The 20896-nt window shown below is 36.8% G+C and overlaps 1 protein-coding gene across 2 annotated transcripts; it reads left to right on the top strand.

Annotated features, from left to right (window-relative positions):
• Nucleotides 1–1320: 1320 nt before the first annotated feature.
• rtn2a (reticulon 2a) lies at nt 1321–20682 on the top strand. 2 transcript variants are annotated; one of them, XM_038298598.1, is made up of 10 exons: nt 1321–1452; nt 2208–2261; nt 2500–3087; nt 4689–4898; nt 11155–11362; nt 14314–14452; nt 16189–16258; nt 17052–17098; nt 17181–17239; nt 18035–20682. In XM_038298598.1, the coding sequence occupies exons 1-10, from the start codon at nt 1422–1424 to the stop codon at nt 18108–18110; spliced, it is 1482 nt and encodes a 493-aa protein (XP_038154526.1). In that variant the 5' UTR covers nt 1321–1421; the 3' UTR covers nt 18111–20682. The 2 variants fall into 2 exon arrangements, with proteins under 2 accessions (XP_038154526.1, XP_038154527.1); XM_038298599.1 differs by lacking the exons at nt 1321–1452; nt 2208–2261; nt 2500–3087; nt 4689–4898 and adding an exon at nt 6734–6849.
• The last annotated feature ends 214 nt before the right edge of the window (nt 20683–20896 follow it).

Below are 20896 nucleotides of genomic sequence, written 5' to 3' on the forward strand. Positions count from 1 at the left end.
AGAGACAAAAAGGTTAGAATCCAGGTTGGACTCAAAGGAAACTTGGTTCACTAGGGATCTACGGCTTAAGTGCTAACCAACTGATTAAGACACTGCGGCGTCGAGGCAAGGTCTGAAGGCAGCTTAAGTAGTCCAGGTCCTCCAGATGATATCATCAGCTGCAGGTGTGCAGAGCAGCTCAGCAGGGAGGATCCAGGGCGGACTCTGCTGGAGAAAAGGGGTATTTCTCCAGCTCCCAACACAAGGTAATAATATTTACACTATGTTGCTATACTGTCTGATAATTAATTTAGTTTATTTAGATGATTATGGCTTATAAGTCATTAAAAAAAGTTTAATTTCTCAGAAACTTTGGGAAACACGGGGGGAAAAAAGTTATTTCTTGTTTAGAAATGATTGGATGGATTCATCCCTGTTGTTTTTACAACTTTGCTATTTTCCAATCCCAACTTTTAATTAAAATGCTTGAATGCAGTGCTCTGTAAACAACTAGCTTCTTAGTATTGATCTCTCAGCCTCCCTGCTGCACAACCCAGTCAGCAGTCCATCCCATGATTGTGTGGTCTGTCAAAATAATGTTTTTGTTTTCAAAATATATTTTTATATTTCTTAATATTCAAATTACTTCGGAAAGAAACGTTTTGGATTTTTATTTGGGGGTTATAATAATCAAACTAAAAAAAAATAAACACTTAAAATGTGACTGACTTCAGGGTTTGCTGAAATAAACTGATTTATCATTATCAGTCGAACTGTATGAGATAAAATAGTATTGTCTGTAAATTATTTATCCTGCTGCAAGAGTTTCAAATTTTGAAATTCCATTTCATTAACACATTTTTCCATCATTTTCCATTCCCTTTAAGCTGGGCACTTCACCGCCCCCTACTTGACGGTGTTGCTAATGAATTTTTGCAATTATGCTTTGTTTGTTTAAACATATATTGCATATGCATATCTTAATATAGATGTCTAGCAATTTAAATCAGATTTTACATGCTAGTTTCGTTTGTAAAACGCTGAAAAGTTCAATATTATCTGTGTGATGCATTATTAATTATTTATCCCTCCCTGTCTCCTCCCTGTCTCCTTCTCCTAAAGCTGAAACCACGTGTTTAGAAACAGATAGGCATAGACTGGCTGTGAATGGAAAGATGAAATACAGATGCTTGTCCTCCTCTCCCTCCTCAGTAGCGTATTCTCCTACAGCTCCAGTCACAATGATGGAAAAAGAGAAGAGTGAAAGCAGCAGAGGGGAGGATGGTGGAGTGAGGCAGGGCGGGGTTGCTGAGTAACCAGTAGAAGAGGGAGGAAGCTGCTTTTACAGGACAGAGGAGCAGAGGGAATCGAGTGAGTGTCGGCTGTAGATGAGGGAGGGGGGGCTTCCAGACTGGATGGGCCCAGCAATGTCTTGATGGAGTATGGGCCAGGTTTTAGGATTCTCCCACTGTCGTAAGTTTGTTTTTTTGTGTGTTTTGTGGACTCTTACATTGTGGATATTGAATTACAGCAGTCCATTGCACAGATCTGCACTGCCCACCTCTGCATCATCGTATGTGTTAGCTCAACCTCTCCTCCTCTCTCCTGCTTTTCCCTTAGATTACCAGTAAATTTATAACTGCAGTTCCGATGCATACTTTTTTTTGCTATCATGCCTCTGCGGGTTTGCAGTGAGCCCTTTTATTTGTTAATCATTCATCCCTGAATGCTTCTGTTGTGCTTTGGATTTGTGTGCACTCTGTCAGAGCTACATCCCAGTGGTCCAACATTTGCCTGTGTTCATGCAACTGCTGAACAGAATATGCTGCATTTAGTGCAATGGCTGCCTGGTTGATTTATACACTGGTGTCATACTGGCAATCTAATATAAAACAAGCCTTTTACTTTTACTGCCAGAACCATTCAATATTCAATGACCTACAGTATGCACTTAGGACTGATGAACACACTGTGTTCCTGATTCTGATATTTTATATCAGCTTTAGTGTTTCTTAACCAAGGAGAGAATGATAGTTCTACTTCTTGGATTTTTATCTGTTTATGTTGCTCGTCTTTTCTTTGTTTGTTTTATATATATATATATATATATATATATATATATATATATATATATATATATATATATATATATATATATATATATATATATATATATATATATATATATATATATATACATACTTCTTTAAATAAATGTTTTCCTCCAGAGGAATATGGCTCTGTGGCATCCACTCCAGACTCAACACCTCCATGCACCGATGGTAAGCACTCTCCTTCCTTCCTTCCTTCCTTCCTTCCTTCCTTCCTTCCTTCCTTCCTTCCTTCCTTCCTTCCTTCCTTCCTTCCTTCCTTCCTTCCTTCCTTCCTTCCTTCCTTCCTTCCTTCCTTCCTTCCTTCCTTCCTTCCTTCCTTCCTGTCAGGAAAAAATGGCTTCATTTAATGAGCATCGACATCCTTATCCTTCCAAATGGATGATTGCCTGTCTTGATTTCTATCCAGGTGGCAACGAGGAGTCAGAGATGTGCGACCTGCAGACAGCCAGAGAATGGTCTGATGATGATGAAGTGGAGGAGGCAGGAGATCCAAATGATGATGATGATGAAGGACACGCTTCATCTCCATCCATCTGGGAAACCCCTCGCCAGCATTCCTTCGAGCTGACCTTCTCTTACATTGCCATCGCAGAGGCTGAAGCAGTTGGGAGCTCACGGCACCATCGTGAGCGGCGCAGGGCTGTCCCTCGGGTGGGTCGCACTCCTTTGATTCGAACTGACACATTGGAAATGCTGTTGGACTCCACTGATGTAGACTGGGAGACACAGGCTTTTTTCAATCAAGATGAAGACGAGGAAACATCAGGGAATGGAGCCTTGGACCCAGCAGAACCAAGGACAGCAAGCCCTGGTAGAAGAAGGGAAAGGGAACAAGGAGACTCTATTAGAGTGCAACCCTCCCCTGAAACTGTAGACTCTGAAAGCCAAAGGACAGACACAGGAGATGGGCAAGAGGACAGTGAAAGCCAGACTGGCCAAACTCCTTCTGAGATCCATTCATCTCAACAACACAATCCCTCACAGACAACTCTGGGTAAGAGATACAGTAGACAGATACAGTACACATATTTTTCTTACTTAAAGGCTTAAATCATTTAAAAAGTTTAGCTTTGAATCCTTGAAAGAAATAACTGGATATTATAGTAATTTTCTTTCGTTTTCATTGGAACTATAAGGGATAAAAAAAAAAAAAAAAAAAACAGGTTCTGCTTTCCAAATGTTGTATATTTTTCCCCCTGGCACTGGCCATTTGCAGCTCATCCCTGTTGTCTTCAGCAATTTTTATCAAAGCTTCATGTGCTCAGAGCTAATTATAAAGTCTGTCACATGATGACCTGCTTCTTTGAGGGGTCCTTTATTCCATGTGGCTCAGACAAGCAGAATATAACATCAAACACCATTGCTGAGTCAACCCAGAATCCAGAGACCTTCACAAGAAATTAATTGTCCTCATCCTAAACATAACCAAAACACTCACTGGACATTGAATTAGATGCATCATGAGTCTATGAGATTCGGCCCCTTTACCATTAAAAGCATTTCTCAGAGATGTTGATCATTTCTACCATCAAGATTAATGCTGCAAATCTCCACTCATCCCAAAGGTGTTCTGTTGGATAGAAAATTGGGTGACCGACCGTGCAATCTATTGGCGTTTGACGACCTTGTTAAGGTACCATGCAAAAAAATGTATATATTAAAGGTGTTTTTGTTCCATGATGGTGTGTTAACCTGCTCCAGGTAGCTATGAGAAGATTGTTAATCTGTGGTTATAAGCGTATGAATTTCTACAAAAACAATAATCTACCATGCTGTGGAATTTCAACAAGTCTCAACAACAAAAATACCAAAAATGTACCTCAGCATTACATTCGTACCAAACCAGTAAACTGTTAATGCAACAGTTGAATCAGTGCTTTACAGTTGTTCACTTCAAATTTAATGATCATTTTATATAATTATCCTAAAAGTTTTTCAAATTGTTATTGTCTAATTTGATGAGCATGTGTGAATTGTAACCTTAGTGTTGTCTTCTGCTGCTGTAGCTCATCTTTAACCTTTGATGTCTTACGATTTAAGTGAGTGTAGCGTGTTTTTAATGGGTGGTCAGTGCTGATTGTTTCTATCATCTTGAATCAATCTGTCTATTCTCATATGACCTCAATGGGGTATTGCTTACACAGAACCACTACTCACCGGATATTTTCCTTATTTAGCATCCCTTAGTAAAACCTAAATTGGTTTATTGCATTGAGATTACAATAGATCAGAGGTTGATCAAATACTGCCACCTTAAAGTGTCCTAAATCTCCTTTCTGTCTAATTTTGCTGCCTGCTTTTAACCTCAGCAATTCTTGAGGATGTCTCGAGGCGTTCAGCTGGTGTCATGTTGCACATGTTCTAAAACTCATTTGAAGAGTCTATGTAATGAGTTATCCTGTGAGCGTACATTATAGAGTATTAAATCCATCATCAGATTTTTCAGTTTCTTCTTGCTGTTATTGAAAAAAAGCTATTATAGTAAATGGTCCTGCAATATCTAAGTTTTATTTTATTTTACTTTATTTTATTTTTGAAATTATGTCTGTATTTTATTTTTTTATCACCATGGTAACATCATCCTCTGTTTCCCAGCTGCAGAGGATTCACCAACCTTGCAGCCTGAGTCTCCCGTCACCTTGGAAACCATTTCAGTCAAGCTGCTCACATCTGTGAGACCCACAGATCCAGCATGCTCATCTCTGGCATCTGTAGGCGTTAACTCTCAGGAACAGCTGGTCAGAGATCACTGGTTTTCAGCACAGTACCTAACAGAAGATCTGACTGTGAGCATCCGCGTAGCAGGTATAAGATTACATCTTTCAGTTTTATTGGCTTCTATTCATATCCTAGTCTAGTTTTCGTCTTCCTTTACGCACCTTCTCTGTTTTTGATTGCTTTTGCTGAGACCGACAACTCATAAACCAATGCTTAAATGAAAAATAATATTTCCTGCAGCATATAGGAGCAGGCAGGCAAATACAGACCAGCAGAAGTCCAGGCCATTCATTGTCTCCATAGTAACCAACTCTCTCTGGGTTTCAGGAATGATGGTCGAATTGTAGGGAAAACATTCCAGGCTTTGGCTGACTTTTTCAGACATGCAGACCACCAAAGCTGTTATCAGTGTTTGTTGTACGTCTCACAGAAGGTGGGACGAGTGTTTGTTTGGGTACTGTTTCTCTGGAGGAAGACTTGTTGGAGTAAGTTGGCTTTTTTTGAGTGAGTAATGCATGGGAGGGTATCATTAGAGATAAGATTCAGTCATTATGCTTGACGGGCTTTCAAGTGGACCAGTGCAGTAGTCAGACAGGAGCCATGTCTTATTTAGGTGCATGAGGTAGGGCTGAAGGGCCTACTTGATATTGTCTTATCTGGCCAATAATAGTATTTGGCTAGTCTTAGATATAGAGACCACGTGTAGATTATTCACTAGAGAAATGTCCTTTAAATGACATTGCTTACTTGCCATCAACATATCTTAATTTATGTTGGGCACAATGACCACCAGAAACTGATTGGTAGAAAATCGTTCTTTTTCAGCAGACAAGAGGGATTCTGTGGCCAATTATCTTGCTCAGGGACCAAGAGTGGCAGTCTGTCTGATTCAAACAGTAACACTTGCAGCAGTCTCGGGATGCAAGCACCCTGTTTTAACCAATACACCACCCCCCCCCCCCCACCACCCAATTATTTATTAATTACATTTACTCAGGTAAAAAGATAGAATCCAATGTTGTCTACCTGCTCAGATCCTCAACCAAACCTAACAGTGACTATTTACTGTTTCTTCACATGGTTATGCTCTGCTTTGTTACATGTACAGCTGCAGTGTTTGTTGTGAGCAAATTTTCAGTGTTTTTCTGTATGTGAAACCTAGTGTCATTTAAAGGAGTCATAACCTTATTTCTGGGGTTGTCTTTAAATTCATGTTTAATCAGTCTTTGGAAAAAAAAAAAAAGTAAATAGAAATCATTCAGAACCATTTTCATCGACATAGACATAGGCAGTTTGTCATCGTTCAGATACCATAATTTCCTGGTCTCTTACACAATTAGTAACAAGGTTCACAAGTTGATTAAAAGTTACATCACACCCTGACTTTATCAAGAAAAAAAAAGATAATTTTTTTTTTAAAAAAGGTTAACATTAATATTTTATGTTGAACGAGTTTGGGGGGGGTCTCCTTCCTGGTAAACTTTCAGTAAAGTTAAATCTTAGGCACTTTTCACATAACGACAAAATCAAGCATACTGTCAAAAGCAATGTTAACTACAAATCTATCTCTTTAAAATGTACAATGGTGGTTCTAAAACTAAGGTGGTTCTAAATTAGTTTTCATGATCACATCTATCTATCGATCCACCATCTATAAACATATATATAGATAGATAGATAGATAGATAGATAGATAGATAGATATTTATATACATATATCTATATATGGAGATATATATTTATATATAGATATGTAGATATATGTTAAGTTTATATAGTGACTTATATATCACTTATATAGTGATATAAAGTTTAATAGTGACTTTTTATGCATGCTCTAGCTGTGACAAGTGGTGGGTGGTGCTGTGAACAAGCAGATTATTTTAGGCTGTTCAGCCTTTACTGCTGAGTGAGCATTGGGTGGCCAAAAACAGCTCAGGGAGGTAAGGGGAGTAGTTTAGCAGGGGAGACAGAAAGGGGCAGAAGGGGTTCGGATAGAGCGGGGCACTGGAACAGCAACCAAACATGGCCAGTAAAGGTGAGGCGTTTTAAAGAGATGCAATTATTGTATGCCTGTGTAGTTAAAAAGGCAGTGGGGTAATTGTTTACTTAAATAAGGAGAAATGTTATGTGTTTATTTAAATTGATAGAAAACAACTTGACAGTTGATTGCCAAGAGGTGAAAAAGCTTTTAATCTTAACCCACACACTCGTCCTCAGCTTTGTCACTACAGTGTTGTGGAACAAAGCGTCACGCTGTTTAATGACAAATTTAGCTTTCTCATCGTCCTCAGATCAGAAACGTTTGCATATGTGTTTGACTTTAGAACGATGAGCTGCTCTGTGTAATTGGATGGTATCTGTATCAGTGGCTTTAATTCAATTAAGGGTCCGCCTTTAAATTAGTTCAATGGTGCTGTTAGGTTATTAGACAGCTGTCCCTTTGCAAGGCCCGTTTTCCCATTTTAGGCTGAACAGCTGGTATGTGGACTGACATTTCAGTGTGTATTCAAACATTTTCTGGGATTGTGGTATCATTACTTTTGGGTTTGAACAAATTAATCGGTACTTTTCTTATTTAATTAAAAGAAGCCTCCTTAAACCTTAAAAAGTCTTTCAAGCATGTTCATTTTAGTTTATACACTTTATATTTATTGATTGATGAATGTTACTAAAGAAAAAGATAAGCTTCCTGTTTCATTAGAAAAACCTGCATAACTGTTGGATGTATATAAATTAATTAATAAGAATAATTTACTGTAGTTTTTTAGATTTGTCTCGATCCTTTGTTTGGGTTGATCTCACCCTTTATATTTGTTGATAAAAATTAAAGACTTTATTATTGCTCAAAATCAATAGACTTACATCAATATTTGGGATTGCCTAATTTTCTTTATATGCCCTCTTTAGGCCAGCAGAAACCAAAACATAGTTATATTTATTAATTCATTTACAGCTAATTGGAATATGGGTTGTAAAGAGCCTTGTTTATCCAATGAAAAATACCTTATTTCTGTAATAAGTGCTCATTATGATACATTGATATCACAATTACTTGAAAACTGTCAATTTTATTTACACAGGTGAATTATTTGATTTATTTAATGGAAAACACATATCCGTCCAGCACCCTAATCAGGCCTAAGTAAACTCTCCGCCCTCTTAAACACCTTTTTTTGGGAGTAATAAAAAAAAAGATAACTAAGGATGATTGACCATCTGCATTACCAAAGTGAGTATTTAGTTCACTGATTGATGGTTTGACTGACTCCTACTGTTAGAGTGTAGAACTCCTGACTCCATCAGTAATTAACATGTATTTTTTAGAAATGAAGAACAAACCTTTTCTTTTAATCAGCACTGGTTTTGAATTTGAACCTGTCTTATTGATGTTCTTTTCTTCCTGCATCTTTCTTATTCCTGAATTCTGAACACTTATTTGGCCAGTTAGATCTACAGCACTTAGAATGTTGTTCTGGGTTCTTTTGTAACATCCAGAAGGAGTTACTGATGTGCATTTTTACTATTTCTGATCAGTAGTTAGTCCAAGGATAGTTCCATGTTGTCTACATTTATGGATAATGGCTTTCCCTGTGGTGTTCCGTTTTTTCCAAAACCTTAGAAAGAGCTTTGTTGGTCTTTCCAAATTGTTAATTGTCCATCATTTTCCTTTTCTCCATTTTTCAGTTTATCCCAATCTGGGTTTTACTGGCTGTTGTTTAAGTCATATCCCTGTTTTCAAGCAGGTGCGTTTTTTTTTTAGTGTTACTGGAACATTGATCAAAAGTAAATGTAGTTAATTAGAAGTAAATCATATCAAGAAGTTGTATATTGTATCCTATTGGATTATATTAATAACCACATAAGTTGCTATAACTTTGCAAAGGATGCATAGATGTACATTACAATGACACCAGGTGACCCTATTTAAGCACTGGGTGAGAACCAAAACAAAACTAAGGTAATAATTTTTGGATCAAAGGGAATGTGTTCAAAGATGAGCTAGTTCAGTTACAGTAACATAGCTTCAATTGATAGAGCTAGAAACCATCAATCAGGCTCTAAATCTGGGTGTGGTGATTGACTCAGACCTGAGTCAGCCATCCATCACCTAAAGAACATCTTTAGGATTAAAGGACTAATCTTTCAGCGATACTTTGAAACACAAATTGACGTGATTATCTTTAGTAGAATTAATCATTTAATATGTGTCTTCAGATATCTGCCTAAAAAGTCAAAAAGGCAGCTGTTGATGATCCATAATGCCGCTTCACGCTTCCCGATAAACCTAAGAAAGTGGAGCTCATCACCACAGTTCTGAAATCCTTACACTGGCTACCCGCATCTCAGAGAATAGACTTTAAAATACTTCTAGTCTATAAATCATTGAATGGCTTTTCTCCAAGATAAATTACAGACCTGCTTTGTCCCGCAGGTCTTTTGGCTCAAGACTATCTATACTTGAACTAGAACCAAACATGGAGAAGAGGCTTCTGGTTCTTATGCTCCACTGATCTGGACCAAACTCCCAGAAAACCTTTAAAGGGCTGAAATTCAATGTTGTATTAAATCGAGATAAAAAAAAAACAACTATTTATTTATTGTGGGCTTTAACTGTGGTTTCTAAACATCATTTGTTAAGTTTACAGTCCAACTTTTAATTTTCTTATCAGTCTTTTATCTTATTTGTTTTATATCTTATCTCTTAATTGTTTTTGTTCTCTTTAATTATTTTCTGTGATGAATGATTTAGTTTCCTATTATGTTTCTTTTTCTTATTTCTTCTACATGTAAACACTTTGAATAATCTTGCCAATGACAAGTCCTTTACAAATTTTAATTGTCTATTTCAACTGGATGTTGGTAAACCTTTTTTATATAAGCTTTTCATATTAAAGCAATTATTCCAACCACACAAAAAAAATGCTGAAAAGCCAAAAGCAATATACATGCAGCATCATAGAGAATGCAGTTAGTTGCAAAGAAGTCTGAAGTAAATAGTTGAGTAAAGATTGCAAAGTTGACAGGAAGGCTGGGGTCCCAGCTGTACAGGTTGTAACATACCCCCTCTGGTTCAGGTTCACCTCTGACCCCATGTGGGCCAGTCAACTGAAACATCATATAATCACATTGGCTAGCAGTGGAGTCTTAGTAGAGAATAGAAAATTGGTTTAGTCATTAAAACAGGTTCTTAAGAAGATCTAAAGTGGTGTATTGTCAGTATAAATTATTCTTGGACTTGTAGCTCCATTTTATGGCAGAAAAAGTTTGGTACAGAATAACCCAAGCTTCAAAATATTAAATGAATGAAGCTGTACAGTGACCAACAGCTAAAGAAATGTTATGGTTGGTCTAAAGGTTTGCTGCAGTATTCATATATTTAGTTACTGTACTTTTATGCTATTTTTATGTTGTCTTTATTTACAAAATGACCCACTTTTTAATGCTGTTTTACTTGCTACATTATCTGAAATTGCAGCTACATTAGTAAAAAGGTTTGCGTATTTCCCTCTCAGAAAGTTCTATTGAAGTTGTGAGAATGCAGTGTGTACTGTAAGCAACCCACAAACGGTTAAGGTAATTTATTTAAAGAGTTTTCCTGGCATTCTATTCAGAAAGCTTAGCTTTTTATATCATTATGCGAGAAATTCAAACAATGTCATTTGTATGAGGCCTCTATGAGGTATTGTACAGTAGATGGGTGGAAGTGCCTCAAGCAGTTAGAGAGATCCAAGCTTCAAATCCTTAAGAAGTCCCCAGTTTTGTTTAGGATTTTAACATTTTATATAAAGCCTAAAATAAACAGAAACATTAGAGGGGGGAGGGTAGATTTGGGATATTTTATATATAGCAAAGCTGTGTGTCCCTGTGAGCTGTAAGACAATAAGGGAAACCATCAGAGTGTAGATTAATGGCTGCAGACGGCCTGACGTCGGACAACAGGTGCTGGGAATTTTCATTCTCCTGAACCCCTGGCTTTTTTTTCCTGAGGGCTAAATTCAGCCTGTAGCTGTTGTGTCCCATCGGGCTTGAGATTAGAAATAAATTTTTTTTTCCTTACGTCTTTAACCCTTTTATTTTCTCAATAACATTACTCCGGGTTCAGTTTAATGGTGCCTACTTTAAAATAAAGAACCAAGCATCACATGATAGTACAAATTTTAAAGCTTCAGAGGTTTGGTCTTTTGTCTAGCCCCTGTATTTCAAAACTGTGCAAATTGTGAGATTTAAGCAGAAATGTTGGCTTGTATTTATTTTAAGAGCTGCACCTTTTTTATCTGTAAATACTCCTTTTTTAACTTTTTTTCATTTAATTGACTTTTTTATTCTTCATCTCTGTCAGTGATGGACCTAATCTACTGGAAGGACACAGAAAGAAGTGGCATGGTGCTCACAGCCTTGGTGGTGGGCTTACTTTCCTTGTTCCAGCTCAGCATCATCACTGTGGTCTCCACAGTCTCAGTGGCAGTCACGTGTTTCACCATCTCAGTTCGCATCTACTACCAGTTGCTCTATATCCTCAGCTGGGGGGACGGAGAAAATCCCTTCAAGTAAGATGATTTTGTTCTATTAAGGGATCAAAGCTTGTTTATTGTTTTTTTTTTTACAGGTGATTGTAACTTGAACTTCTGTTGGTTTTAGGCAATTTAAGTTTCTCTACGTTTACTTCAATATTCAAAATATCAATTAGAATCTTAGACTATTGTAATAAATAATTAGAAATCTGTAGTAAAAAAACTAACAATTAAAAATGTATTTTAATATTATATTTCATTTCCAGATGATTTTGTATGATTTGAAAATAAAATAAATTAAAGGAATAGTACACCCAAAACATGATTAGCCTTCATTTTCTACTCACCCCCATGCTGAACAACACTCTGGAGTACTTTTTTGATATCTCAAATGCATCTGGAGATCTGGGAGGCTTCTTGCTGTCTGCTGACATTCAAATAATGGAGGTCTATGGTGCCCGAGGCAGAAAGGTCTCGGCGCTACGGAAGCCGGCAGACCAAACCAGATGAAAGTGCGCATTCAGCGTCTGCTCTGCCGATAATGCAAGCGTAGAAGAAGAAATGTGCTGTTTACCTGTGCAAAGAAAGAAACAACGAAAGAAAAATGTCTGAAGACTTCAGTGTTGAGGAAGAGCATGAGTTCTTTGCCGAGCTGAATGCGCACTTTCATCTGGTTTGGTCTGCTGTGGTTTCCGTAGCGTCATGAATTCGCAAGCGCGCGCTTTCAGGAAATCCTATACACTACTGTTTATGCTCTAAAAACATTCTAAATGACTTCCTTTCGAGTAAATTCTGGATGCTACCCACTCAGGAAACTTGGAATACATTGGACGAGCAGTATGGAGGAATATTGACACGTTTTTTGTGGACTTTTATGGACCTTTCTGTCTCGGTCACCATAGACCTCCATTATTTGAATGTCAGCAGACAGCAAGAAGCCTCCCAGATCTCCAGATGCATTTGAGATATCAAAAAAGTACTCCAGAGTGTTGTTCAGCATGGGGGTGAGTAGAAAATGAAGGCTAATCATGTTTTGGGTGTACTATTCCTTTAAGCCTTGGTGCTTCAACCCTAATTTATCAACAGGAAACAAAACCCAGCAAGCTCCTCTCATACTGTATTTCACTTCAATAGTAAAAGTAGAAATAAACAGTTCAGCTTTAAATTGGTACAAACTACCCTTTGGAAAGCGTGCAGAGAATGGTCCTACCACGATAACCGAGATAACTGTTGAGTGTAAGTGGAACTTACACTGGACACAAACGAACCGTACTAGATCTAGTACTAGTTCAACAGTAGCTGGGTTCTCTGATAACAAAGAGTGCATGAACAGACCACGTCATCTCCTATTTACAGTCAGCTGACTCTCTCTTCACATATCTCTCTTCACCTGTTCACAACATGAACGTCTTTTCAGGCTATTGACAATAAATGGCATCAAAAGAGCGTAGTGCAACCAGGGCTGATGCTGAGATCAAGGCTCTCACTGAAATTTGGGTGGAGGACGCTATTAAGGCACATAAGTTCCTGAATGTTATGTGCTCCACCATTTCTGTTTGCATAATTCCTTGAGAGCTGTACTATCTTGGACCTACGACAGGAGGCAAGACACCGTGCTAGCATGATGTGTAAATCCAAGCTCGGTCCGACCTCGGCGCGGATCGGTTTCAGAGGGGTAGTGTAAATAGGGCAATATTATGTTGTAGAATTCACTAAAGGCAAATATTCTATAGAAATAAAAAGAAATTTCTATTATTTTAAAGAACCAAAAATAGTGAAGGAAAATTAAGTGTCCCTAAACAATAATGATCGCAGATCATGGCTTAAAATCCAGCAATAGAAGATGTATCCTGTTGTGGTCAGATTAGGATATTTTTGTGTTGCTGTTTAAACTGTACTGATATACATCAATTTTTCTTTCATGACTTCTCTCAGTGTGCACAGCAAGAAAGAATAACAGCTCTATGAGCTCGGAGCTTCATGTTAAAGCCTCTGCTGGCAAATACTCATCTGCAGCTTACTGAGTGGTTACAAATGGCAGCTATTTCACTCAGACGTGAAAAGGGATCTTGAAGTTCTTTTTTTAGATGGATTTAGGAGTTATCGTGGTTCCACTAGATGTTTCAGACAAAGGGTGGCTTTCAGAGACCTTAACTGTTCTGCTGTGAATGAGCTGGCTCTGGTGAATTTATTGAATTGAAAAAACAGTATCTTGTCCTCAGGAGACCTCATTACCAAAAGCACAAGTAATCCCAGCAGGGAAGCCCATGCTCTTTCACGTAACCAGTCAGTCAAAGGCATTGCATGGAGTTGCCCTGAAAGAGAAGTTGAAACTTCCATTGTCTCTAAATTCAACACCAATATGTGGCCTGATACAGTTTGGGCTCTTTATGCTTGCTTTTTTGATTCATAGTTATTTCGCACAGGACTGTGACCAATTAACAAACAATATACACCTCAAAATGTCACTTTTGACTGCTTAGGACTTTTCATTTTTTAAACTAGCTGCAGGAAAGCTTTAGGGTAACAATAGCAGGGATGTTTTTTCTACTTATTAATAAAGACAATTTATCATCCAAGTAAAAAGAAAAACAACAAGACACTCAATAATATATGCAGCCAAAGGAAGAAAGCAAAATATATTCTCTTTATTAATATATTTTTTGTTGCAATTTTAAAGTTAGAATTCAGATATTTGTTAAGGAGGAATATGTATACAATCTGCATAGATCAGTAATCCGTGCAGCGTATGATGCCTTATTTATACTTTGCTTAAATCCTATATTGAATCTAACATTTATACACACATGAATTCATGTGTCTCTATTAACACAGCTGATTCAGATGGCTAAATTAGCTTAGCCACAGTGAACATGTAATTAGCATGTATAAACCTTTTTTCTTAGAACTTGTTAAAGTAAAACATCTAAAAAATGTAGGATACATATATATAATTTGTTGATTTCATATTGTGTGGTCTCCATCAGGTCATACTTGGATATGGACATCAGTTTCAGTGGAGAACAGGCTGACTTCTACATGCAAAAAGCCATTTTTCTGGCTCTGTCTGCTGTTGATTCCCTAAGGAGGCTGTTTTTTGTAGAAAATCTTTTTGAATCCCTCAAGGTAAGTTAAGCATGCAAATTAAATTAGTGATTCTATTTAAGTGGGTTAAATAGATTTTCTTTGTTCTGTCTGTTTATGGGTTCCTTTGTGTTCTTGGCCATGTAGTATTTAACCCAGGGAACTATTTTAATGAACCGCTCTGAAATACTGCAGTTGTTTTGCTTTGGTCAGAACCTCTTACCCACATTAACCCAAGCAACTACGTGGCTCTGGGTCATTTTGCTCTTATGTTCTATTATTCCAGCTTGCTGTTCAACCGCATTGTTATGCCACCGCAAACAACAAAGATGACAGCTGTCAGGTTGAATGATATAATCATTTTAGAAAGTGATCTGACCCTTTTAAATTTAACAAAATGGTCTGCTACCAAAGCTTATTCATTGTGTCTGTGCCAGCATCATATGTTCATTACTGATGTATTACTGATGTATTACTGATCTGACTGCAGTTAAACTCCTATACTTTACAGCTACTGTAAGATGCTAAGCTTTGACATCTGATGACTTTGGGTTCATTTTTGTGTGTGTTTTCTATGGATTCATAACCACACATTATTATTTGCATATCTCAAGCTACTGCTTTAATTTTTCTGGGTTAAGTATAGCAGAATTAACTGGCCTTAGCTGTTGTTTATGGCCAAAAATTGCACAAAAAAGGTATGTCACTTTAAAAGACAGCTAAAAGCATGAGGCATGTTTTTATTTTGGGTTCTAAAACTAATCCTAAAGCCTGTCAGTGACTCATTTCTCTCAGTAATGCACACATAACACAGGAGCCTCTTAGTAGTAGTGTACTGTTCACCTCAAAGGGAGTTTTTGATGTAAAGATATTCACATTTGTCAGTCGTGGGTGACAGATTTAGGAGAAATATTATCTAAGGGTGCAGACAATAGAAACCACACTAACCATTTTTTTTGTGTGCAAATCATTTCAGAAAAAACTAAACTTATATATTAAATAGATTCATTACACACAGTATTTCATAGCCTTTTGTATTATTTTAAACAGACGATAACCCAAAAATTCAGTTATTCAGCAATTACAGTATCACTTTTTTACAGCTACAATTAAATAACATTTGTTTATTTTTTTATTATTTCAGTTTTCTTGTGCTTTAGTTATATCTTTTAGAAAGAGCAAAATAATATATTTTTTGTATACTTTACAACAGTAATTAAATGTTAATGTTGCTTAAGTATGAAAAAAGGACACCCTCTACATTAACTTTTACTGTGCTAGTAGATAAACATCCTTGCTTTTACAGTATGTTCATTTTACCCCATCATCATCATACTCTATTACGACATTATTTAAATCTAACTTTTCACAGTGCCGATACATTTATAGAAAATAAGAAATCATGGGGAGAGCTGGAGCCCCTTCCTGGTCCACTATGACCCTGCTGGTATGCTAAATGACATACTTGAGTCAGCACACAGAGACCCAAGGATAAGATGAAGTCTTTTTCCATGTTAGACAGGCGTTTCCAGTGACATACTAACATGATCCTGTAACTCAGACTGAGAGCCTGACAGATATTAGATACCGTAAACACGCATTTATGGAATCTAAATCAAGCTACACTGTAGGAAGATGGATAACTTCTGAAACCTCTGTATTTTTTAGCCCATCTAAGAGATTTTATAGACCTATTTGCACATATATGATTAAAATCCAACACATTTCCCACAGTTGTTGTGTTTTAATTATTTATTTGTTGATTTGTGTTTCTCTAGTTGCTGTTTCTGATGTACCTCGTCACATACCTGGGAGCCCTTTGCAATGGCCTTACTATTCTCATCATAAGTAAGCAACTGATGTTTTCACTGGAGAGAGAACAAATAATCATGTGGAAAAAAATTGTTGGTACCCCCTTGTTTAACGACAGAAAAATCCACAGTGATCAGAGAAATAACTTGAATTTGACAATAGTAATGAGAAATTCTTTGAAAATGCACACATTTCCTTTCAATCATGCTTCAACAGCCTGATTAAAAAAATTTAACTCATGAAACAGCCCTGGACAGAAATGATAGTGTCTTTATCTTTTTTTTTTTTTTTGTTGTTGCACAGCTTATTGAGGCATTCACTGCAAACAAATGTTTCCTGTAACTGTTGATGACCTGTATTTAAAACATTATTCCATAAGCTTTTTGGTTCGTCATGTAGTTTGACAAATTCCAGGTAGTCTTCTTGCCTTTTCCTTTGACATGCTTATCTATCATTTTCTTTCTTATCTTCTGAGACAACTCTTTATTTTGCTTCCTCTGGTTCATGTGGAGTGTGGTATACACCATGACACCAAACATCAGTCACCACCTTTAGCTCTATATATAGGCCTAAGGTACTAATGATTACAAGATTGCACCTGTGATGCTAAAAAGTGGACACACCTTGATTTTACATGTCCCTTTCACTCTTTTCTATATATATTTACAATACTATATTTTAGTTATTATTACTTTTGTTGGATTTAAGTTATTTCTGTGAGCCTTCTGGGTTTTTCTTTCTATAAACGAGAGGTACGAATAATTTTGTCCATTTGAGTATTAACAAACACTTTGGTTCACACATCAACTGTTTCTTCTCCTCCCCTCAGGTGTGATTGCTCTCTTTTCTTTGCCACTTTTCTATGAAAGACGACAGGTAATAACTTTTCATTTAGCAACTTAATCGACATGTTGTACACACCAAATTCTGAAGTTTTGCACCAACTGTGGTATTTTAGGAGCAAGTGGACGGCTTTATTGGAAAAATTCAGGCCAAAATTGACAACGTCAAGGACTTGTGAGTATTGCGCCATCTTTTGGAACTGCAACGCTACTAGTGCAGCCCCATAACTGTTCTAGAATATAAACCTATTCTTTAAAAAGGAAGGGAGCATTACCCAGTAAAATGCATGAAGTGCAGTGTTTTTGTTTAATTTTATGGAATATTCACACAAATAAAACCTCTAAAGGAAACTGGATACAGTGTCCATACTTAGCCTTCCTACTTTAAAGCGTTTCTATTTCTTAACTTATGAATGACTACGCATAGAAGTTTTACATTTTAAGAATACATATCTGTACATGTCAAGATTCCGTCTGTTTTAACTTTTGTGTCAGACTTAATTTGTTTTAGATCATCAAACACATTTTAATACTAACGATAACTCAGTAAATTGTAATTTTTGAAACTTAGCTGAAAAAAGAAACAAGCTATCTTCACCACATAACTCTGTGTAAAAAGGTAATTTTTCCAGACTATGTTTGCTGCCATTGGTGTCATGAAACATTTTGCAATAGCATGCAGCCATGAGGAACTGTTGGTCCATCTCTATTTGCAGAATTGCTTTAATTCAGCCCCATGTGAGTTTTCTGGAGCATCATTGGCCTGTTGAAGTTCACTGTCTGTGCAATAGAGTTTAGATACTAACAAGTGTTAATTTAATTATTGAGAAATAACTTTTTTCTTGTTGGGTTTAGCTTTTTGATACCCTCATTTAAAAGTTGAGCAGTGCATTTTTGCTATTTTTGTAAGCATTGATTGTATTTCAAGCCTTATAGAAGCACTAACCTCACCTCTATCTCTCTCCAACAGTCTGCGAAGACTTGCCCAAGGTGGAGGCCCGCCTCCTGATACAACTCCTGGTGGTGCCAAACCTAAAACCCAGTAGAAATTTTATGGACAATACTTTTAAGGAGAAGCTGCCAGAGCTGCAGACTTCACTCAATGTCTTACTCAGCAGTGTGTCCCTCCACTAAACATCTCTGCAGAAGCTGGGATCATGAAGGAAAGAGCAATGATGTACTGTATACTCAAACTGTGTCTCATTTCTAGGGGTTAGAGGATGAAGCTCAGGTTTTCTAAGGGTGAAATCACAGTTACTGAGTCACCCTGCTGTCAGAGGGGAACATCATCCAAGGAAATATAATTTTAGTGTGTTTTAAAAGAGATTCAATGATTATCTTAAATAAGGTTGTAGTATGAATAAGTGTTGAAGAATATGAGTTGGAATTTCTCACCAGAAAACACTCCTGAAACTGAGGACTTTGGTTATTTGTTCAGGTGATTTAACGGTATATGAGAGGACAAAAACAGGGATCCTCATGGCAGCATAAAAAAGATCACATCTACATCTCTAATACATTCTCACAACTATTTATCTGCATGAACCCAGTTTGTTGTTTTGAATGTGTGCATCTGTTCTGACAAACTTACTGAAACAAACTTGCTCTGGTCGCAAACAATTAAAGCCAAATTTCCTCTTTATTTTCTAAGATGATTTTTTTTTACTTCAAACCCAGATTTCATTTACTCTTCAGTTTGTTTTTTGTCTTGTTTTTTTTATTCGTTCTGCGCCCCAGCTGATGCTTTCCCCCCTTGTCAGGTGCACCAGAAGTGGAAGAAAAATTATGAACTTTTGACAGGATGTTAGTTCTTGGGTGTTCTTTTCTCGAAAGGCTTATGATTTTAAACAGATCCTCCCAGTGCCATTGCTGGAAAATTGAGAGAGTGAGATACAGCAGGTGCCTTTTTTTCTGACTGCAGGTTTTTGTGCATGAAATCATTCACAGTACTTAAAGCAAGCCTTCATCCTCTTTATCTGACCCTCACCTCCAAAGCAGAGAGATTTATGGGATTACTGTATAATATATACATGTGCACAATGGATCTTACCAGAATTGTAACAAATTCAGTTTCAGCAATTTTAGAAGCATTCAGGATGCTCTGCTATTTAAACCCTTATCTTATTTCTGCTAATGCTTCAAACAAATAATGTCATTCGTATGCCTTACTGTCGTTCAGCTCTTGCATTCTTAAAAAAATAAAACATATAGACATTATAACTGATATAAACCAAAATATTGAAGCCTTCAGGTCTGATTCCTACAAGGTCCTCTTTGTGCTTTTAGCTCCGGGTATCTATCCAAAATAATTTCTTTCAATTATAAATTTCTTTTAAAAAAACAGGCGTTTGAGAAGTTATTTACGGTTTCAAATTGTTACAACTGAGAAGCTGCTGATTCAGTCAGACCAATTATATTTAAAAAAAAACCTCAGTGGCTGTAGAAAACCATACTCTGGGTATTTCAAAGTGCAGTTTAACTCTGTCTCAAAGCAAAAGTGGAATGCTACATAAAATGTAAATAATAAATGTAGATTATCACTGATAAGCAATTTTCTAGCGGAAGCATCTAGAAGTGTAGTGCCTTGCTAAGTTATTAATAGGCTCTGAATATTTTCACATTTTATCATACTAATACCACAGACTTTCATGAGTTTTGTTAGGACTTTATGTGATAGACCAAAGTAAAACAATCTGTTTGAACTTTTTGGGGATGGCGCTAGAAGGTGACCCCCTGCTCCAATGCCACGTTTTGCAGTCTAAGAGGTTTTCAAATGGTATTGTCCTATTTTTAGCTCCATTCATTTTACCATCAACACTCAACAGCTTCCATCTCCCCAATGCATCCACACAGCATAATGCTTCCGCTTTTATGTTTCATCATACGGATCATGTATCCAGGGTGATGTGTTCCCTTGTGGGGGACTTTAAAAGAAGATTTATATAATACTGTTTTCTCAGTCTTCATAATGTTCTTTCCTTATTTCCACTCCACTACCTATGCTCTACTTTGTGTTGATCTATTTCATGAAATCCAAATGAAATGTACTAAAAAATGTGGCCGTAACATGATGAAATGTAGCCTCTGCCATGTAGATCAACCAATAAGCTAGCATTTGAAAGGTTAGCATTAAAGATAACGGGAAATTGAAGGGGTTGTTTAGAAATTTTCTCTGATTTCAAACTCTTACTCAAAGGCAGCATTTTGTATCAACTCTAGTATTTTTCTCTGGACATTTTAGAGTTAACTTGATCTCATAAAATGTATACAAGCTGAGTTTCCTGACAATGGTTTCCAAAAAGATTCCAGCAAACTAACGCTAATCAACATGTTTCTGGTATCAGATACATATAAAAAAGAATTTTCCTGTTTCAATTAGTTGAACTCCGCAAGACTAATCAAAACATTAGAATTATGTCTTTATTTTGTGTTCTGTTGTTTACATTTTACCCAGCATCCCAACCCCTCTGGATACAGGGTTGTAAGTCCAAACCTGAATCAACATTTAGTTCTTTTAAAACTAATGATGATACATATGCATTGTAGTTGGACACCAATTATTTTGTATTCTGGGAAACCAGACTTTTATCCTTTGAAGAATAAACTAATAAAACACTCCTTTTGTCTGACTTTTTCAGATATCCTATAAGCGACTTTCAAAAGTTATGTGCAGCACATACTTGAACAAATCTGTACTCTGTTAGTCAAAATATAACAACATACCAATACAGCATCGGTTTAAAGCAGATTATATTTGCCGCTGTTTCTTTGTTCTTGGACCTCCCTGCTTTTTTACATGCATTTATAAAATTCTTGAGGATAAAGGATCAGC

This window comes from Cyprinodon tularosa, unplaced genomic scaffold (assembly GCF_016077235.1).
Source record: "Cyprinodon tularosa strain WSP-4 unplaced genomic scaffold, ASM1607723v1 ctg41, whole genome shotgun sequence".
Taxonomy (NCBI): domain Eukaryota; kingdom Metazoa; phylum Chordata; class Actinopteri; order Cyprinodontiformes; family Cyprinodontidae; genus Cyprinodon; species Cyprinodon tularosa.